The sequence below is a fragment of the Antechinus flavipes genome, chromosome 1, assembly GCF_016432865.1.
Source record: "Antechinus flavipes isolate AdamAnt ecotype Samford, QLD, Australia chromosome 1, AdamAnt_v2, whole genome shotgun sequence".
Lineage (NCBI taxonomy): Eukaryota > Metazoa > Chordata > Mammalia > Dasyuromorphia > Dasyuridae > Antechinus > Antechinus flavipes.
The window spans coordinates 472,640,728-472,659,083 of NC_067398.1; the positions used below are offsets into that span (position 1 = coordinate 472,640,728).

At 31.4% G+C, this 18,356-nt stretch overlaps 1 protein-coding gene across 1 annotated transcript in view; it reads left to right on the forward strand.

Annotated features, from left to right (window-relative positions):
- Positions 1 to 18,356, forward strand: part of ST18 (ST18 C2H2C-type zinc finger transcription factor) — a 140,852-nt gene that overhangs the window by 100,185 nt on the left and 22,311 nt on the right. The window contains exons 14-18 of the mRNA XM_051970209.1: positions 8,993 to 9,055; positions 9,869 to 9,937; positions 12,557 to 12,619; positions 12,717 to 12,797; positions 16,005 to 16,226. Of these exons, the coding sequence (XP_051826169.1) occupies positions 8,993 to 9,055; positions 9,869 to 9,937; positions 12,557 to 12,619; positions 12,717 to 12,797; positions 16,005 to 16,226 (498 nt within the window). The remainder of the gene's footprint in view (positions 1 to 8,992; positions 9,056 to 9,868; positions 9,938 to 12,556; positions 12,620 to 12,716; positions 12,798 to 16,004; positions 16,227 to 18,356) is intronic.

Sequence of the window (18,356 nt, forward strand, 5' to 3'; positions counted from 1 at the left end):
TTCTAAAATATGTAGTTCAAGCATCATTATCTCCATTTTATAGATGAGAAAATTGAGCCCTAGGAAACATAACTGATTTGCCCATGGTCTACAATTAGTAGCTACTTTAGTCAGGATTCAAATTCAATTCCCCTGACTTTAGTCAATTTTGCCACTATATTATTTTATAAAAGATACTGTGTGCTCTGCTTGGGATACAGAAATAGAGACAACAACTGCTCTCAAGGAAATTACATAAGAAAAGTCATGGGAGAATGAGGTGAATGTAAAAGAGAAATGCAAGCAAAGTGGTATTGAATACCTGAGCAAAGAGATTGTTTCATGGCTGGGAAGAGGAGATTTACTAAAGACTTCAAAAAAGTGGCCTCAGAATCTCACTGGCAGTTTAGGTCCTTGAAGGAAAAGAGAGAATGCCACAAAAAAGAGACTGAGGGATTTAGCATGATCCACTTCAGTCATGGGAGATAACATAATGAAAGGTGGGACAGAAAAAAAGATAGGATAAAAATAGAATGCAGAGAGTAGCCCAGTTTACATGGAACATAGACTACATGACAAGCAATTAAATCAAATAAAGTGGTAAGATTAGCTTGGAGTCCAGCTGTTGAAGGATGTAAATGTCATAATCAAAAATTTATACTTTTTTCTTTATACTACCAATACCATTGAAGAACTTTTTTTTTTCTAAATGGGAGAGAGATGTAATCATTAGGAATATTATTCAAGAACTGATGTGAAAGATGAATTGGAAAAGAAAAGACAAAAGAAATAGTTAAGAAGACCAATTAAGAATCTAAATGGTATAACATTTGAACAATTTTTCATCATCAAACAATTGAACAAAACAATTGAAAATATGAACTTAACTGTGGTTTAAGAATGAAATGATGAAAGATGCAAAAAAGTAAAGTAGAGGCATAATTGCCAGGACTTTGCAATTTTCTGGATGTGATGACAAGTAAGATGAAAGAACTGAAGTTTTAAATTAGAAATTAGAAGAATTGTAGTTCAGATAACAATAAAAAGGAAAGTAGGGGAAGGACAGGTTTCAGAGATGGCAGAATATTAGCAAATAAGTTTCATAAATGTTAAATTTGCCAATAAGATATCTAGATTGTAATATCCAACAGATGTTTATATGTATGTATTATTCATATATATGTATGTGTGTGTGTGTGTATATACATATATATGTTTTTTTAGCATCCCCAGTATTTAGCACTATCTTGGCACATGGTGAGCACTTAATAAATTCTTTTTGACTGACTTTATCACGAAAGTGAAAAAATGCAAAAGGATCAAGAGATTAGGACAGAATAAGTGGCCAATTAACTTAATAATAAGGAGGTCATTGAGGAGAAAGCAGTTTTAGCAGAATTGTAGGACAGGATACCAGACTGTAAAGAATTTTGACAGAAATAGATTTTACCCCTTAAAATGAATGTCTAGTGTTTCTTTGAAACTTATCCATTTACTCCTATCAAAGGTGACAGAAAGAGAACACTCTCCTTCAAGCTTGATCATTAACTATCAGTTGCACCTATGTAAAATGCAACCAATGTTATAGATGAAAAACAAAACAACCACATTTCTGTGACTCTGGAGTTTAAACATGAGAGCATCAAGGACAGGAGTTGGAAATACAATATTGTGGACAAAGTCCCTACTTATTTTGGGCACCAAATCTCTATTATACAGGGTGGACACGTAACAGTCCACCTTATCTCTAAAACTTTATTAATTTAGCAGTATTTTCTCACACACTGAATAGACAAGTAGTTTTAAGAGAGTAACAAATGCTTAAGGACGGTTCCCCAACAAAACAGAATAATCATAGCAGCTGTATCACAATATCTTAACCATGCACTAACCAAATGCATGACTTCTGCAGATCTGGAACATATTCAGTTGAACACATTTCACTATTTATTTAAAATTAGAAAGAGTTATTAGAAATCCAAATGTTTCTAGCTGAGGCAGAATCAGATTGTAATCCTGAGTTGACAGTTTTAGGGGTTTTTTAAGTTAATATTATCTTTTTGCATCAGTACAGCACCTACATTTTTCCCAGCGCTATTCTATTCACTTGGATTGCCCTGCCCTTTCTTACCTACCTAAATACTGCCTTATTTTCAAAGTTAAGCGCAAGACCCTCTGATCCTCTTGCCTTGTGAAATATTGCCAGACAATCCCAGGCCAGATTGATTTTTGCTCTTTCTAAACTCTTTTCATACATATCTTCTGTATATCCTTTTGGTATCTATCATATGCTTTTTTGACAGGAAGGAGGGAGTAAATAGGATTTGAAATTTTATTGATATAGGATACACCTAACAAGGAAATTCATATATAAATGCATATTATCACCTGCTTTGCAATTTATAATTTCAGTGGATTGTCTAGAATACTGAAAGATTAAATGGCTTGTTCAGTCAGTCACATACTCAATACATGCCAGGGTTTAGGCATTTCCTAAATGTATTTCCAAGTCTTTCTGCCTCTAAGGCTACTTTTCTACTCACTAAGCCAGACTACCCCTTGTATTATCAACTTTGTTATCAACTTTCTTATATTCAACTTTTCTTATATATGTGTTTCACCCAACCAACAAGACAAATTTCCCTGAGATCAGGGACTAGATCTTAAACTCCTTTATGGTCATTACAATACTAAAATACATTGCCTAAGCACACTAAAAAGTACTGATTATCCCTCTACTAATATCAATGTTTAATTTTGATGTATACTAATTTTGATAAGCCTTGATTTTTCATTATCAAAGTATTGTCATATACTAAAGAATGAATTTAAAATTCATAATGTTGTACATAAATCGATCTCTGATCTCTTCAAAGTGAGTAATCTTTCCAACAGTACAAATTATAAGCCATTCATATTTTCTGATCCAGTGAGATTCTTGTCTATGTACTCCCATGAATCGTCTATATATAATTTTCCTAGTATTGTGAAAGATTTTCTCTAGGCATTTCAGCATTTTGTGGGTACCAAGGGTCTACTTAGGCTTTCCATTTATTATCTCTTCCTCTAAAAATCTGACCAATCCACCTATATTCCCAACCACTTGATCTCCTTGCCAAGAATATCAAAATGGCAGCAAAAGATTGAGAATACAAATTGATTTGCAAAACAATATGGAGAAAGAACATGGAAGATTACAAAGAGTATTACCTCAAAAAAAGCTTTGTTTTGTTGGGGTTTGTATAAAGCAAAACAAATATAAAAAAATGTCTAAAATATAAAGATGGAATTAGATCAAATCATAGAAAATAGAATGGGTTTCTCAGTATTTCCAAAATTATCACCATTAATGACAATTGAACTATCATATTTTAATTCTAACACCTCATTAACGTACTTTATATACTTTATGGACAAAAGGAAATGGCTTTTAAAGTGAGAAAAATCTCAGTATTTATAATGTATGCTTTAGAACAAGTATACACAAAAGCAATTGGTGCTGTCTCAGGTATTAAGAGACCAATTTCAAACTATATGCTTTAAGAGAAAATGCCAAATGTTTGGAATCACAGATAGTATAAGTAACAAAAATACAATCAAGAGAATATCAGATGTTGTTGACCTATACATCTGCTTTATCATCTCTATAAAATGTTTATGAGAATGATCTACAAACATCAAGGATATCCTTGATTATAGGAGAAGATGTTTTCAAAGATAGTTTTCTACAACAAATCATATGTTTGAGGAAAATTGACTGAAATCAGATATAGAGAATACAAATTCCCACAATATTAATTTTTATTACCAAAAAAGTAATTGTTTTATCAAAACCTAGTCTCAAAAGGTGTCCTCAAACAATGTACATCTTGAGCATATGTCAAAAATCACACAAAATTCCTTAAGATACTCAACAGAAATGACTTATTTCAATTAATTTAATTATTACTACCATATATACTAAAAAAGAGAAACATGTTTTCTAAATATTTTTACCATAAAAGAGGTGTTTCAAAACTGAGTCTAAATGGGAGATGAATTTGCAAATGATGGTAAGGCCTTCTAGAAGCTCTTGTTTGTGGATGGCATTGTGACAATTGTATCACATCCCCCAAAAACTACAGTGATAAAGGATATCTTAACAATTCATCCAGGAAAAATTAAATGCATGAAAAATGGCTATTGCCAAGACTAACACACTGTAATTTCAGTCATCAAATCAAATTAATTCATGAAATGGTCCATCTTGGATAGACAATACAGGAAAGCAATGAATTGTTTCTTGAACCATGGGAGAAGAGAGGTCAGATTATACTTGACAATTGTACAAGCCATTTTTAACAATCTTAAGATGTTTCTTGACACAAAGCCCCTATCTATTTTAGCACCCATATTTTCACAGCTAGGTGGCACAGTGTATAGACCACAGGACTTGGAGTTAGGAAGAATCATCTTCATGAGTTCAAATCTGGCCTCAGATGTTTATTAGCTGTGTGTCCCTGAACAATTCATTCTCTGCCTCAGTTTCTCATCTAAAAAATGAAGTGGAGGAAAAAAAAAAATGATGAATTATTCTAGTATCTTGTGAAGAGAATCCCAAATGTCACAAAGAGTTAAATACAACAACCAACTGAACAATAATAAATTATTCCAGTGATGTTTCATTATTGTAAAATACAAACACAACAAGCACAAAAAAATCAAAATTGGGGCTGCTTCAAACACCCATAGAGAATGATGTTTGGCAAGCATAAATAAAAAGTGGCATAGAGACAGCAATTGCTTGAGTGCAGAAATGGTTTCATCCAGAATGATTTTACTATTCTTATGTATTACACTCTCATATAAGAACTGAACAATATTAATTTGGAAGTATCATTGTCCTATGTATGAGGCATAAAATTGTGATTGAGTCACTCAGGTATAGACTGGCATCAAGTGCTTTTATATTTTAAGGACCTTTGATTTAGATAGCAGAGAGGAGAAAGTAATATATTTGAAGTAGAACTATAAAATATTAAGGTGGTATTGCTTTTAAAAGGAATGAATATTTTAGGACTCATGTAATGAAAATGGTCTTTTCAAATTGTCCTCTGGAGAAGTCATGTACCTATTCTATTTTTTTTTTAATCTGACTTTTAACAGATATACCAAAACTTAGATCCTGCATGAATGTTTTATTATAATTAAATACAATTGTTTGTTTCAATATTAGCATTTTAAAGGGCAGTATCATTAAAATAATCACTTTTTAAAGATGTATGCACTATTGCAATAATCCTACTATTGTTAAAAATGTTTTGGAGATTGATTTTTGAACATATAATTCTTTCTTTATAATATCCTCAATGATATCTCTTTATCCTTTGAGGATAGATTTGGCTTTAGTTAATAAATAAGTTATCCAAAGGTGAATCTTTGGCTGATTTAGTAATCAAACTGAGCAAAATCACTTTGAGTGAAAAACTGGTTGTGACTGGTAATGAAAATGGTTTTGTCATATTACTCATGAATTAGCTCTAAAGACAATCCCAAAAAAGAGAACCTTGGCAGTATCCTTGGAAGGTGTACATGGCTTTTCCAGGGGATAACTTGAACAGACAATGTTCATTTAGATGAGTTCTGGAGTATTCATTCCTTTAAAAAAAATACTCTCATTATTTTGTGGTCATAGTTTAAATATATTATTCTGCCTCCCATTGTCCATTTGTTTAAATGTTATGTTATTAAAATATAAAAATAATTACTACCAGTCTATACTTGCTTGGCTCAACCATAATTGAATTCTATGATGTCATCTGTTATATTTGAATTTATTTCACAGGCTGAGTGGAACTCATTGAGGGACCTAATTTGCTTTCCTTTCTCTAATCCTGATAATTTCATAACAACTTCTGCCATATTATATAAGATTTTCAATGCTAAGTTATAGCCTTAGTATCTTTACTTTTCTCTTTTTCTTTTTCCTTTTTTTCCCCAACTGTAAAACATTATATACTAGAGCTAAAAAAGACTGGGAGATCATCTAATTAAACCCATTTATTAGAGTATTATAAAAAGTTAGTTATTTTTATTATTGGAACTGAGAAAACTGATACCCACAAAGGGTATTATTCAAGTGACTGTGCCTAGGCTTCAAAGCTAGTTACTGGCAGACACAGGACCTGAATTTGAGTTTTCTAATAATATTTCTTCTATACTGTTTTCTCCTTCCTTCCTTCCTTCCTTCCTTCCTTCCTTCTTTCCTTTCTTCCTTCCTTCCTTCCTACCCTTCTTTCCTTCCTTCCTTTTTTTCTTTCTCCTTTCTGTGTCTTTGAACAACAGACTTAAAAATATTTAACTAGTCTTCTATGTAGTTCATTATTGTGGTTCATTACTGGGATTCTAGTGTAAATTTATAGATTTATGATTTAAACAACAAACACATTTGTCTTCATTCTACTCCATTAAAAAGCTTCCCCCTAACTTTCCAGCCTTATTTCACCCTATTCCCTCTTCAAAGGTGTTTTGACTATTCCCTGGTATTATGCTGACCTCTTTCACTTCAGTAAATTCTCATAGGCTATCCCCTAGAGCTGGAGCACATTATCTCTATCTCTGCCTGTTAAAATCCTCTCTCCTCTGATACATCTATGTGAAAGTCAATCCATCTTCCTTATATTTCTCAAAATCTCTCCATTGCTCACATTCTACTTGGTATTATATTGATTTATATATTTGTATTATTTTTGCCCCCACATCTTCAATATTAAACATTTGGCTTTTTGAAAGATAGAATTCTGTCCTTTTTAATCTTTTTGTGACTAATATATAATTCAATGACTTAAACATAATAGATATTCAATAATTGTTGTATTGTTAAGAAACTATAATCCAGAATAGGAAAAGGAGTTGTCAGGTCACAGATTCTTATTAATGGGATTAGCACTGGAATCCAGATTTTCAGATCAAAGAGAACTACAACACAATACAGACTTTAAATGGTTTAAATATAATTCACAAACTTCCATTTCAAAAGAAATAATTGTTTTAGCTTCCAACTTTTTATACTACAAACTCTATAAGGACAAAGATCTTGTTGTACCTATATTTAGTATCTCACCCATACCAAATATCTAACATGATGGATGGCCTGTGATAAACACTTGATAATTATTTGTTGAATGAATGGATGGATGGAGATTTGTTGAGGGAGTCAATCAGGTTACTGAGAGCGCTAGGTGACATAATGGATAGAATAATTGGCTTGGATCCAAGAAGACCTGGGTCAAATTTAGCCTCATAGATTTACTGGCTATATGATTCTGGGCAACATTCAATTTGGTTGCCTCAGTTTTCTCAACTGTAAAATGGAGATAATAAAGGTACCTACCTCACAGATTGTTTAAGAATTTAAAGAGCTAATATTTGTTCAATGTTTAGCACAATGTCTGGCACATGATAAGCTCCTAATAAATGCTTATTCCTTTCCCTTCACTTTCATCTGGCTAATACAGAACTTTTGAAAGTTTTACAGAATGATTTCCCAGCATGCTGGGTGGCAACATGTATCTAAAATGAGGTCTGTTAAGTTAGCTCACAATCAATCAGCAAAACACTCGAGGAAAGAATGATAACTCCATTGACAAATAGTGAGGGTTTTACTACCTTTTTTTTTTTTTTTTTTTTTTCCTGAGGTCATTGAGGTTAAGTGATTTGCCCAGGGTCACAAAGGTTGGAATTAATGTGTTAAATGTCTGAGTTCAGATTTGAACTCAGGTCCTCCTGATTTCAGGGATAGTGCTCTATCCACTTAATGCCCATTTACTACCATTTCTACCAGTTTCTACTGTTTTCTTCAATTACTTGAAAATGGGAGGAAGATTTTTACTTGGAAGATATTAATTTACTATATAAATTGTAATACGAAGATATAAAATAAGATTATAGAACATCTCATATATCCTGGTATCTAAGAGAGATTTCATTCAATAGGGTAGGTGATAAATACACACTATAAACATATATAGAAGCCTTCATTCCAAAGAGCATGTCAAAAAGAAATGTTATGTTTGTGATGTCAATAATTTTTGTTCTCTTATTATTAGCACTTGTGTAAAATTCTGTTTATCCTAATGTCTCATCTGTATGCAACATCAAAAATAATGTAATGAGTAAAGGAATTGTTATGATGCTGAATCCTATTTTGTTTTTAAAAATTAAAAAATCCACTTTCCTCAGTTTTTGATAGAAATAAAAGAAAATGGATTTTAGTCAATCAATGTTTGTCCTGTTGCAGCCTGCAAAGTCTATTTGTATAGAAAAATTTTTTGTCAGGTGCTATTTTTGTTTTGTTCAAGTTTGAATGACTCAAATGGAGATTTATATATGGGAGACAACACAGAAATACCCAATGTTTCCTCTTCAATAAACTTCTCTGTTATTTGTAAACAGCCTATAGATTCCTAACTTTGAAAATCTCTTTCTACATTTCCATCATGTATTTTATCACTTTCAAAATGCAGTGTTCAAAACATCACTAATCATATTAAGAACAGTTTTTTTAGACAGTTTTTATTTTTTTATTTTTTGGAAGGGCATTTTCTAAACTTATTGTGCAGAGTAGTCACTAATTGTTTTTCTCTTGAAAATATACTAGAAAATCTGTTAATGATAACTTTAGTGTTCTTTTGAGAATTTTCAGGGCAACCAATCATTAAAATGTATGTTACTGTTGAATCATTTTAGTTATATATCCCACATGTGACCCCATTTGGGGTTTTCTTGACAGATATTCCAGTGTTTGCTTCAGTTTCTTATCTATAAAATAAACTGGAGGAGAAAATAGCAAATAGGATTAAATGACTTGTCTACTTTGGGCTTCTTTAGTTCACTGAGTATCAGAGAAATGAATCACAATTAACGGAATTCTTCTAAATTTGAAGAAAAGATCCTTGGTTGCTCAAAAAGGAAAGCAAATGACTTCTACAAACCTTTGAAATGTATTCTTTTCTAATTATCTTTTCTCACCCAGCTGTCCAACTCCTGGATGTGATGGAAGTGGTCATGTAACAGGAAATTATGCATCACACCGCAGGTATTTACTAACAGGAAATAGCAGTATAATTGATAGTATTCGATATCCTTCATCTTCTGTTCTCCCTACTGTACACATTCTTATTGACATTAGCAAGATACTACTCAGGTCAGAAGTAGGGGTCAATGTACTTTCTCAGCTGTGTGTGTGTAGGGGGGGTATTAATCCTAAATATTTTGTAGGTACATGCTTTGTAAACTAACAAACTTCATTTAAAACATTTTCTGTCTTTATGAGCCAGGTATAATCTAGTTGAGTATTTGATCTTCTTATATCTTTCTCTACTATGTTAATTTTAAAGGACTTTAAATAGTACCATAGAAGACAAAGGAATTTACATATCAGCAAATAGGCTACATTACGCACTAAATAACTTATCAAGACCAAAAAAAAAAAAAAAAAACACTTTAGAAACTATATTTTGTCTTTCCATGAAACTCAATATAGATATAGATCTTTGGGTAGACAGATGGAAAATATTAAAACCTGCAGATAGAGAAGCATCATGATGGACAGAGAAGAACATAGTTACAGGCTTTTAGAGCCTAGAGGGGATTATTTAATTCAACCTCTTTTAATAGCAGGGTGATCTGAAGTCCAAAGAGATTAACTGATTTGCCCTAGATCACATAACTAGTTAATAGCAAAGCTCAGACAAGAAACTAGGTCTCCTAACTCCCAGCTAAGCATAATTTCCATTATTTCTATAAGAGAAAAATGTATTATTTACTTCATATCTAAAAAGTACAATATTTGAGTAAATTTTTATGATTATCAGATTTAGTGAATTCACAAAGTTTGTCTCTTTTTTAGTGTATCTGGATGCCCTTTGGCTGATAAGACTCTAAAATCCCTTATGGCTGCCAACTCTCAGGAGCTTAAGTAAGTATAGTATGAAAATTAATAGTTGTAATATAAATGAAAAGAACAAATTTTTCTTAAAAAAAGAAAAAACAAATCAAATATACATTTCTAATGACCAAACAGCTTCAAATGAGAGATAATTCCTTCTTTTCAGAGGTGAGAGATTATAGATGTAAAAAAATGACATTTAATGATCTGTTTGTCAATGTGTTATTTAATTTTGCTGAACTATTGTTTTCCAATCGTTTTTATTCTTTTTTATAAGGGATGGTTCTCTGAGAGAGTTTGGGAAAAAGCACACATATATATATGTATGTATGTATATATATTGTTGTTGAAGAACTCAAATTAAGTATAGGTAAAGTTCTTTGTAGTTCTTAAAGAGCTATATGTTAGTCTCATATGGCAAATCTTCCATACCATCTTATACTGTGTATTTCTTTTTCAGGTCTTTCAGTAAATGCTTACAGATAGAATACATAATGCTACTATAGGATTCTACTCATACAACTTTTATATATTACTTCTATTTGTTGATTGATCAAGCTCTTTGTCTGATCACACATACTTTCACAATGTCTTTAGGACCATTTCTTATTCAAAAATCATCACTGCCAATATGGAATAACCTACTTACACTTGCATTTTATTTTCTAAAGTTAATTTCATAGACATTTTTCTTTTAAAAAATCCTTTATAAGAATATATTTGGGTGACAATGAAACATACTTAAAAATAAGCTTCTGATACCAGAAAGATGATTTACTAGATAGTTATTTCTATTACATGGTAAACACAGAAAATTTTTATTCTTAAAACTACTTTATCTGCTGTTATTTTTCTAGAGTGAAATCTATAGCAACTCTAAAAAATGATCTAATAATTGATGGATAAGAAATTAAGGGAAAAAATGCCACAATGCTTTATTCCATTATTCTAAGCCTCATAACAACAGCAATAATAAAAGCCTAATTATTGCTACTTATTGCTACTTGTTTCTGTTTCTTCAAAAAGTAAACTTAAATAATACATTTAAATTAAATTTTATATATATACATATATATATACACAGAGAGAGAATAAAGGATATGCTATATACTGCATATATTATATATATGTACTATATAGATTTAAAAGTCTCAAATCATAGATAGTTTTACTTATCTGCTTTATAAAACAAGTCCAAATTCAGATGTAATGTTGGCCATGTTATTTAATTTTTTCAAAGAGGACCCTAAAGCAAGATTATTTGGCACAGGTGTTCCTATAATTACAACATGCTAGTAAACCACTATTTTAGTAAAATCATAATAAAAGAAAACTAGCATTAGTAGCCTTTTTGTGTGAAATAGAATATAAATAACCAAAATGTTGGATCAGGACTAGTTACAGGTTTTCTAGAATGATTGGACTTTGAGTACCTCATTATTGCTTTGATATTATACCCTCCAAAGAAAATAATCCTCTTCCTTTTCTAGAGAGGGAAATAGAAAAATTCTGCTTTGAAAAATGTTTGATGTTGGCATCAAATATGATAAATATTCCTGAGAAAATACAAAAGCTTAGATATTAAATGAAAGAGGGTGGACTCACTGCCCTTTGTGTTATATTGGAGTCTTACTATTTCCCCTGTGTGCATCACCATATTTGAAACAAAGAAAAATAACATTACATTGTAGGGAGGGAAAGCAAAAATAGCAGAGCATTCCTGTTCACTGGACAAAATGGGAAGGGGATGATATTAGGATGAGAGTTCAGATAGGAAAGATCAGGTAGGGAAAGGGAATGAAGGAAAAAGACAGAGAATAAAGAGATCCTAAGTAAATAATTTCACTAACTTCTGTATTTGGATATTTTGATGAGGGTGGTGTGCCAGAGACCTTTTCCTTACTCTTCTCAAATGCATGGAAATGATTGAATCCTTGCAATGGTTATTGCTGTGTATTCCAGGACTGACACTTAACTAGAGCTAAGAGGTGTAGTTACCCAACTTTATTTTTAATCATATTAGTGTGCAAAGTTTCATGAGATACTATAATTAGAGCCTTTGAAATAATTAATGTACTATGTCATACAGCCTTAGAAAATGAATGAAGCACAAAACAAATTTTGAAAGATTTGTTGCTTCAAGAATAAAGAATTCATGTATATGGATATTATTCAGAAGCATAGATGAAATGATAGCAGTTTCATTTCCCTAAAACTTTAGCTTATTTGTAACTCAGAGTGTGCCCTATGAAGCAAAAAGTACAAGTATTATTATTCATATCTATTTTACAGATCAGAAAACTGAGCCTTTGCTTTTATCACACAATTAATAGCTAAAGAAGGTTAGGATTGATCAAAATCTTAGGACTTTGATTTCAGTGTACTTTTTATTACCTGCACCATTTCTTGAGGATTTGTATGTTTTTAATAAAAATAGCTATGATGAAAAGTATTCAATAGCTGCCAGTAACTTGCTATCTCAACTCACAGCAATTTGTTATTTTGAAGTATACATCATGAAGAGTAAAATTTAATAAATAATTAATTTTACTTAAAAAACAAGAGGTTTTTTTGCTCCTTAAGTTGAAAATTTATTCATCTACTCTAGTTCTATCTTAATAAAATATTTTTCCTCTCTGTATATTCCAGGTGCCCAACTCCCGGTTGTGATGGTTCAGGACACGTTACTGGAAATTATGCTTCCCATAGAAGGTAGGGTTGATTCTTTTGGGGAGAGAGGAAAGTCACATCATCCACCAAAAAATAAAATCAGTAAAATTATTTTTTTCTCCCCGGCTATGTCTTTCAGTTTGTCTGGCTGCCCTCGTGCTAGGAAAGGTGGTGTCAAAGTAACTCCTACCAAGGAAGATAAAGAAGATCCTGAACTTAAGTAAGTACAATGGATAACATCAAAAGAACATTTTGTGAATGCTCTTAATTTGTCCTTTTAAAGTGACAACCTTTATGGGGAAATGACCAAAAAAAAGTCTACTTTTAGTTGGTATGTAGTTGAAGAATATGTAAAATCTTGTGGGAATTTTTATAATCAAATTCTATTGAAATAAGAATCCTTGAAATTAATGTAGTGCTAAATTCATTTTTTAAAACTGGAAGTTTTGAGAAAAATGTTATACCAACAATTTCTACAAAGTTATTTAAATAAGTAAAATTATAGATTTGGGATTATGTTTTTTAAAAAGGCAACATTGTAGAATTGTCCATAAATATCACAATACTTTACTCTGGAATTTGGATTTTGACAAAAAGGAAATTACAAATTTAATTTCATCTTAAAAGATCCCAAAATGGTGGACTTTAAAAATGATGTATATGTTTGAATTAAAACTTTTTCTTCACAACACTGCATTAATTCCAACTGCCTGATTGCATCATTTTCAATAATAATATGCCATCAAAACAGAAGAGACTTCCAAAGGAAGAGTGAATAGAAAAAAGGGGTCACTGAGTTTCCATCAAAGAGGCTTGTACAGAAGCATCTTCCTTTGAAATATAATCTTTGCCTCATCTATCTTATCCATTCTGTATCATGTCACCCATGTTTCATTTTTCTCTCTTCTTGTTCCTATTCTAAATTTGTTTCTCAATTTTGCATTCTTCTTTATTCCATTAATTTGCAACCCTCTTGTTATACCCTACATTAAGATTCTCTTTATGTACTGTTTTCCTTAGCTTGGAGTAAATAGATTATGGCAGAAACAGGCTAACTCAGGGTTCTGTAATGTTTTTCCAACTCTTACAGCATTTCATAATTCCAAACATTGGGAGAAAATACTATTAATCACATTCCCTGGACTTATACATTCCTTTAAATCAAATGACAATAAAGTAAAAAATAAAGGACCAAATTCTAGGATTCAATAGTGTAAAAAGCTGGGACAAAAGTTCCAAGTCAATGGAAGAGTACAAGGTTTTCTCCACCATTTGAAATTGTTGTAACACATGAGGAGAAAGCATGCTATAGTGGAAAGAGATAATATGAAATCAGAAAACCTGGGCATGATCCTTATTAGTTTTATAAACTTAAGCAAGTGACTCCACCTTTTTGGGCTGCATCATCCTTATCTGTAAAATATGAATAATTGTGTTACTTAACTTCTAGAGTTATTTGCAAAGTGTTTTGCAAATATGAAAATATGAGTTATTTGATTAAAATAACATAGCTTTGGATATCTCTAAAGCTTTTAGAGTAAATTAGAACAATGATGTAGTCAGTATTTATATAGCACTTTAAAGTTTACAAAATTATGTGTATATATATATATATATATACATATATATATATGTGAGTGTGGGTGTGGGTGTATATATATATATATATATAATATATATATAAAGAGTTATAAAATCATGTGATCTTCATAACAACTCCAGAAAACAGGTGCTATTATTATCCCCATTTTATACATAAGGAAATTAAGACATGCACAGCTTGAATAATTTACCTTGGGTCACACAGTTGGTAAGGATGAAGGTGGATTTCAACCAAGGTCTTCCTGATTCTAGGTTCTATGCTCTCCATGGCACCACCTAACAACATGATGTGCAACTCATCTGCCTAAGACAAATTAAAATAGAGAGCATATAAAATTGTAAGTGCATTTATGGGAAAAGTTAACTTTATAAAACAAAGTAAATATTATGCTCTTGCATTTACTTTTGTTGAGCAATTACAATAACTTTATATATTCTCCATAACAACCCACTGATATAGAGCAATCATCATTTTATAGAAAATTAAACTAAAATGGAAAAGTATAGAATCCTGCACAATCACATAGTCAAATATGGATGGATTTGGACTTGGGACAATAATGTCTAATTTCTGGAAAACAAATATGTCCTTTCATCACTCTTTTTTGGGGGGAGGAGGGGAAAGAGAGGTAATCAGAGTTAAGCAACTTGCCCAGGATCACACAGCTACTAAGTGTCAAGTGTTTGAGATTGGATTTGAATTCAGATCCTCCTGACTCCAGGACTGTATCCACTGCACCACCATCACCAATTTTTTTTTTAAATAGAGATTTTTTTATTATTATTATTAAAGCTTTTTATTTTCAAAACATATGCATAGATAATTTTTCAACATTGACCCTTGCAAAATCTTGTGTTCTAAATTTGACCCCATTTCCCACATCCCCTCCCCCAGATGGTAAACAATTCAATGTATGTTAAACATGTTAAAAATATATGTTAAATCCAATATGTGTGTGTGTGTGTGAATGTGTGAACACAGTTATCTTGCTAAACAAGAAAAATCAGATAAAAGAGGAAAAGAAAAATCAGAAAGAAAACAAAATGCAAGCAAATAACAACAAAAAAAGTGAAAATGTTATACTGTGATCCACACTCAGTTCACCCAGTTCTTTCTCTGAATGTAAATGGCTCTCTTCATCACAAGATCATTAGAACTGGCCTAAATTAACTCATTGTTGAAAAGAACCATATCCATCAGATTTGATCATCTTATAATCTTCTTATTGCTGTGTACAATTATCTCCTGATTCTGTTCATTTCACTTGGTATCAGTTCATATAAGTCGCTCCAGGCCTCTCTGACATAATCCTGCTGATTGTTTCTTATAGAATGATAACATTCCATAATATTCATATACCATAACTTATTCAGTCATTCTCCAACTGATGGGCATCTACTCAGCTTCCAGTTTCTTGTTACTATAAAAAGGACTGCCACAAACATTTTTGCACACATGGATTCCATCTCTCCTTTATAATCTCTTTGGGTACTATCACACTTCAAAAAAAATTATTGATATTAAGGAAAAAACATTTTTTTCTCAACTGGAAAAATTTTCATTTTAAGATGTTATTCAAAAGCAAGGAGAGCAGAGAACTAGTTTTGGTTCTCATTATTTATGTAACTTTAGGCAAAGCCTTTGACCTTTTTGGACTTCAGTTTCCTCTTCTATAAAATAGTACAGTATATACTAGTATATAGTAATATATGATCCATTCTTGCTCTGATATCCTATAAATCTATTAGATGCTGTAGTCTTACTACTGTCCTTTAAGCTTTTTCCAATCCCTTAGCAAGGATTATCTTTGTTGCATTTTTCCAGATGTCCTGTATTGGGATGTGATGGTCAAGGTCACATATCAGGTAAATACACTTCCCATCGTACTGCTTCTGGTTGTCCTCTGGCTGCCAAAAGACAAAAGGAAAATCCTCTTAATGGGTCCTCATTATCCTGGAAATTGAACAAACAAGAACTACCACATTGTCCCCTGCCAGGCTGCAATGGACTGGGCCATGTAAATAATGTTTTTGTCACCCATAGAAGGTAACTATCTTTTTTTTTTTTGTCATTGTTGCTTTTGTTGTTATTGAACTACAACTATTCTGTTTGCAGAATAAGTATAGTATGATTTTCAAAAGGAATTAAAAGTTAGAGACAAAGCAGTAGTTCATTTCTATCCAGTATTTGCCACAGTATTAATTTGCTATTCAGTACCTGGAACATTATAGGTGCTTAATGCATGCTTGTTGGCTGAATTGGTCAGGAATTTAAATCTTGGCCAGATGATCTCAAAACATGAAATGCATTATTGCTATTTTTGAAGGTTTTTTCACATTTTATTATTTACCACATATTTTCTATTATCTACCATCGACATTTTGACTTTCCTGTTTTAAAATTATGTTGATGTTTTATATGTATGTCTTTACTTGCATTAATCAAGTGGAATGACTTGAACAACTTCTCTAGAATGTTCATGTAACTGCAAATTTTCACTTTACATATGTTTTTCTCTCTGTCAGCACTGAGCTAGCCAGATCACAGGCAAACACTATTATTTGTTTTTCCATTGTTAAGATAATGAGGCTTAATAGTCTAACCCTTACAGAAAATGGCATGTCCTATAGATCATTATCAGAATGAGAGAAAAGCAAAAAAAAAATCTTCCTTAATTACAAATTTACATGAATTATATGTCTTTTCCAGAATACTATGTGAACATTTTAGTATTAAACATTTATTAAGCACCTGCTATGTGCCAAGCATTATGCTAAATGATGGGGATACAAAAAGAGACAAAAGACAGTTTACAGCTCTCAATGAGCTTATAATCCAATGTAGGAGACAAAAAATAAGTAAATAAATATATACAAAACAAGTTTCATATAAGATAAATAGGAAATAATTAACAGAGGGAAGTTAAAAGAAGTTGGGGAAGGCCCCCTATAAAAAATATTATTCTTCTAACTCCTTGATGAAAAGGAAATGCACTTCTGATGAACATATGATTCTGTCATTCTGCTCAAGGGTCAGAAACACAAGACTGATCAGGTGACATAATAGACATAGTAAGCAGTGGACCTGAAATCAGGAAGACATTAAATATTAATTGTGTGGACCTCTTTGTATCTACATGTTCTCAACTATAAAATGGAGATAATATAACCATTACCTAACAAGATTATTGTGAGAATTAAAAATTACATACTATAAATAAAATGTTTTGTACATATTAAAGTACAACACAAATGTTAGACATTATTATTACTGTTATTTTATTATTGTTATTATCAATACAATTGTCCAGTATTACCACTTTTAGTGATATTAGAATAGGGCTTTGATTGATTGATTAAAAAAAAACTTTAGTGAAAAATTCAGGTAAGATGTCATATTTAGGGTATTTATTTTGTCTCTAAAACTAAAATGCTGGTGCCAGAAAATGAATCCCTTGTTGATTCAAAGTGAAAGCACTGAAATAATTTTAAAAATTAAAACTTTTGGCAGTAGATTTTCAAATGCTGATTAAGTCCTCAATACCATATATTGTTTTATATTGAATCTGAATCAGCACTCTATCCATAGAAGCAACATTCCACAATCAAATGTGCTCAATGATATAGTCTTGAAAACGTGACTTCCCGAGATTTGGATTTATAAATATGTTGCAATATATATACTTACTATACAGACAAAAACAGATTTATAGGCTTCTTTCAATATAATCTCATACTTTACTACCTTCTATAAAACAAATTTCCTTGAAACATCCTAGCAATCAGATCCTCTGTACTTTAAATGTAAAGGTCTTTAGAAGTGTAAAATAATTTTTGTATATCCATTGCTGTTTTGGAAGTTAATCTGGAAAAAACACACAATACCAAATAGAAGAGATAAAGCTAGGAATTCTCTTTTTTACACAAATGAACTCAATTCTAAAATTGTTCTAAAGGCTTTTTATACTGCATTGACTCTTTCAGTTCACTATTATAAATCCAAAAAGTAGTAATAAAATGGATTTTACATAACAGCAATAAAAATATACCAAATATACAAGCATTTAAAGAAAACACATTGATTTGAGATTAGTGATTCCTTCTACAAAAAGATTGTTCCTACTATTAAGTGGATTTAAATAACCCATTTCCTTAATCCAATTAAATCTAATTCCAC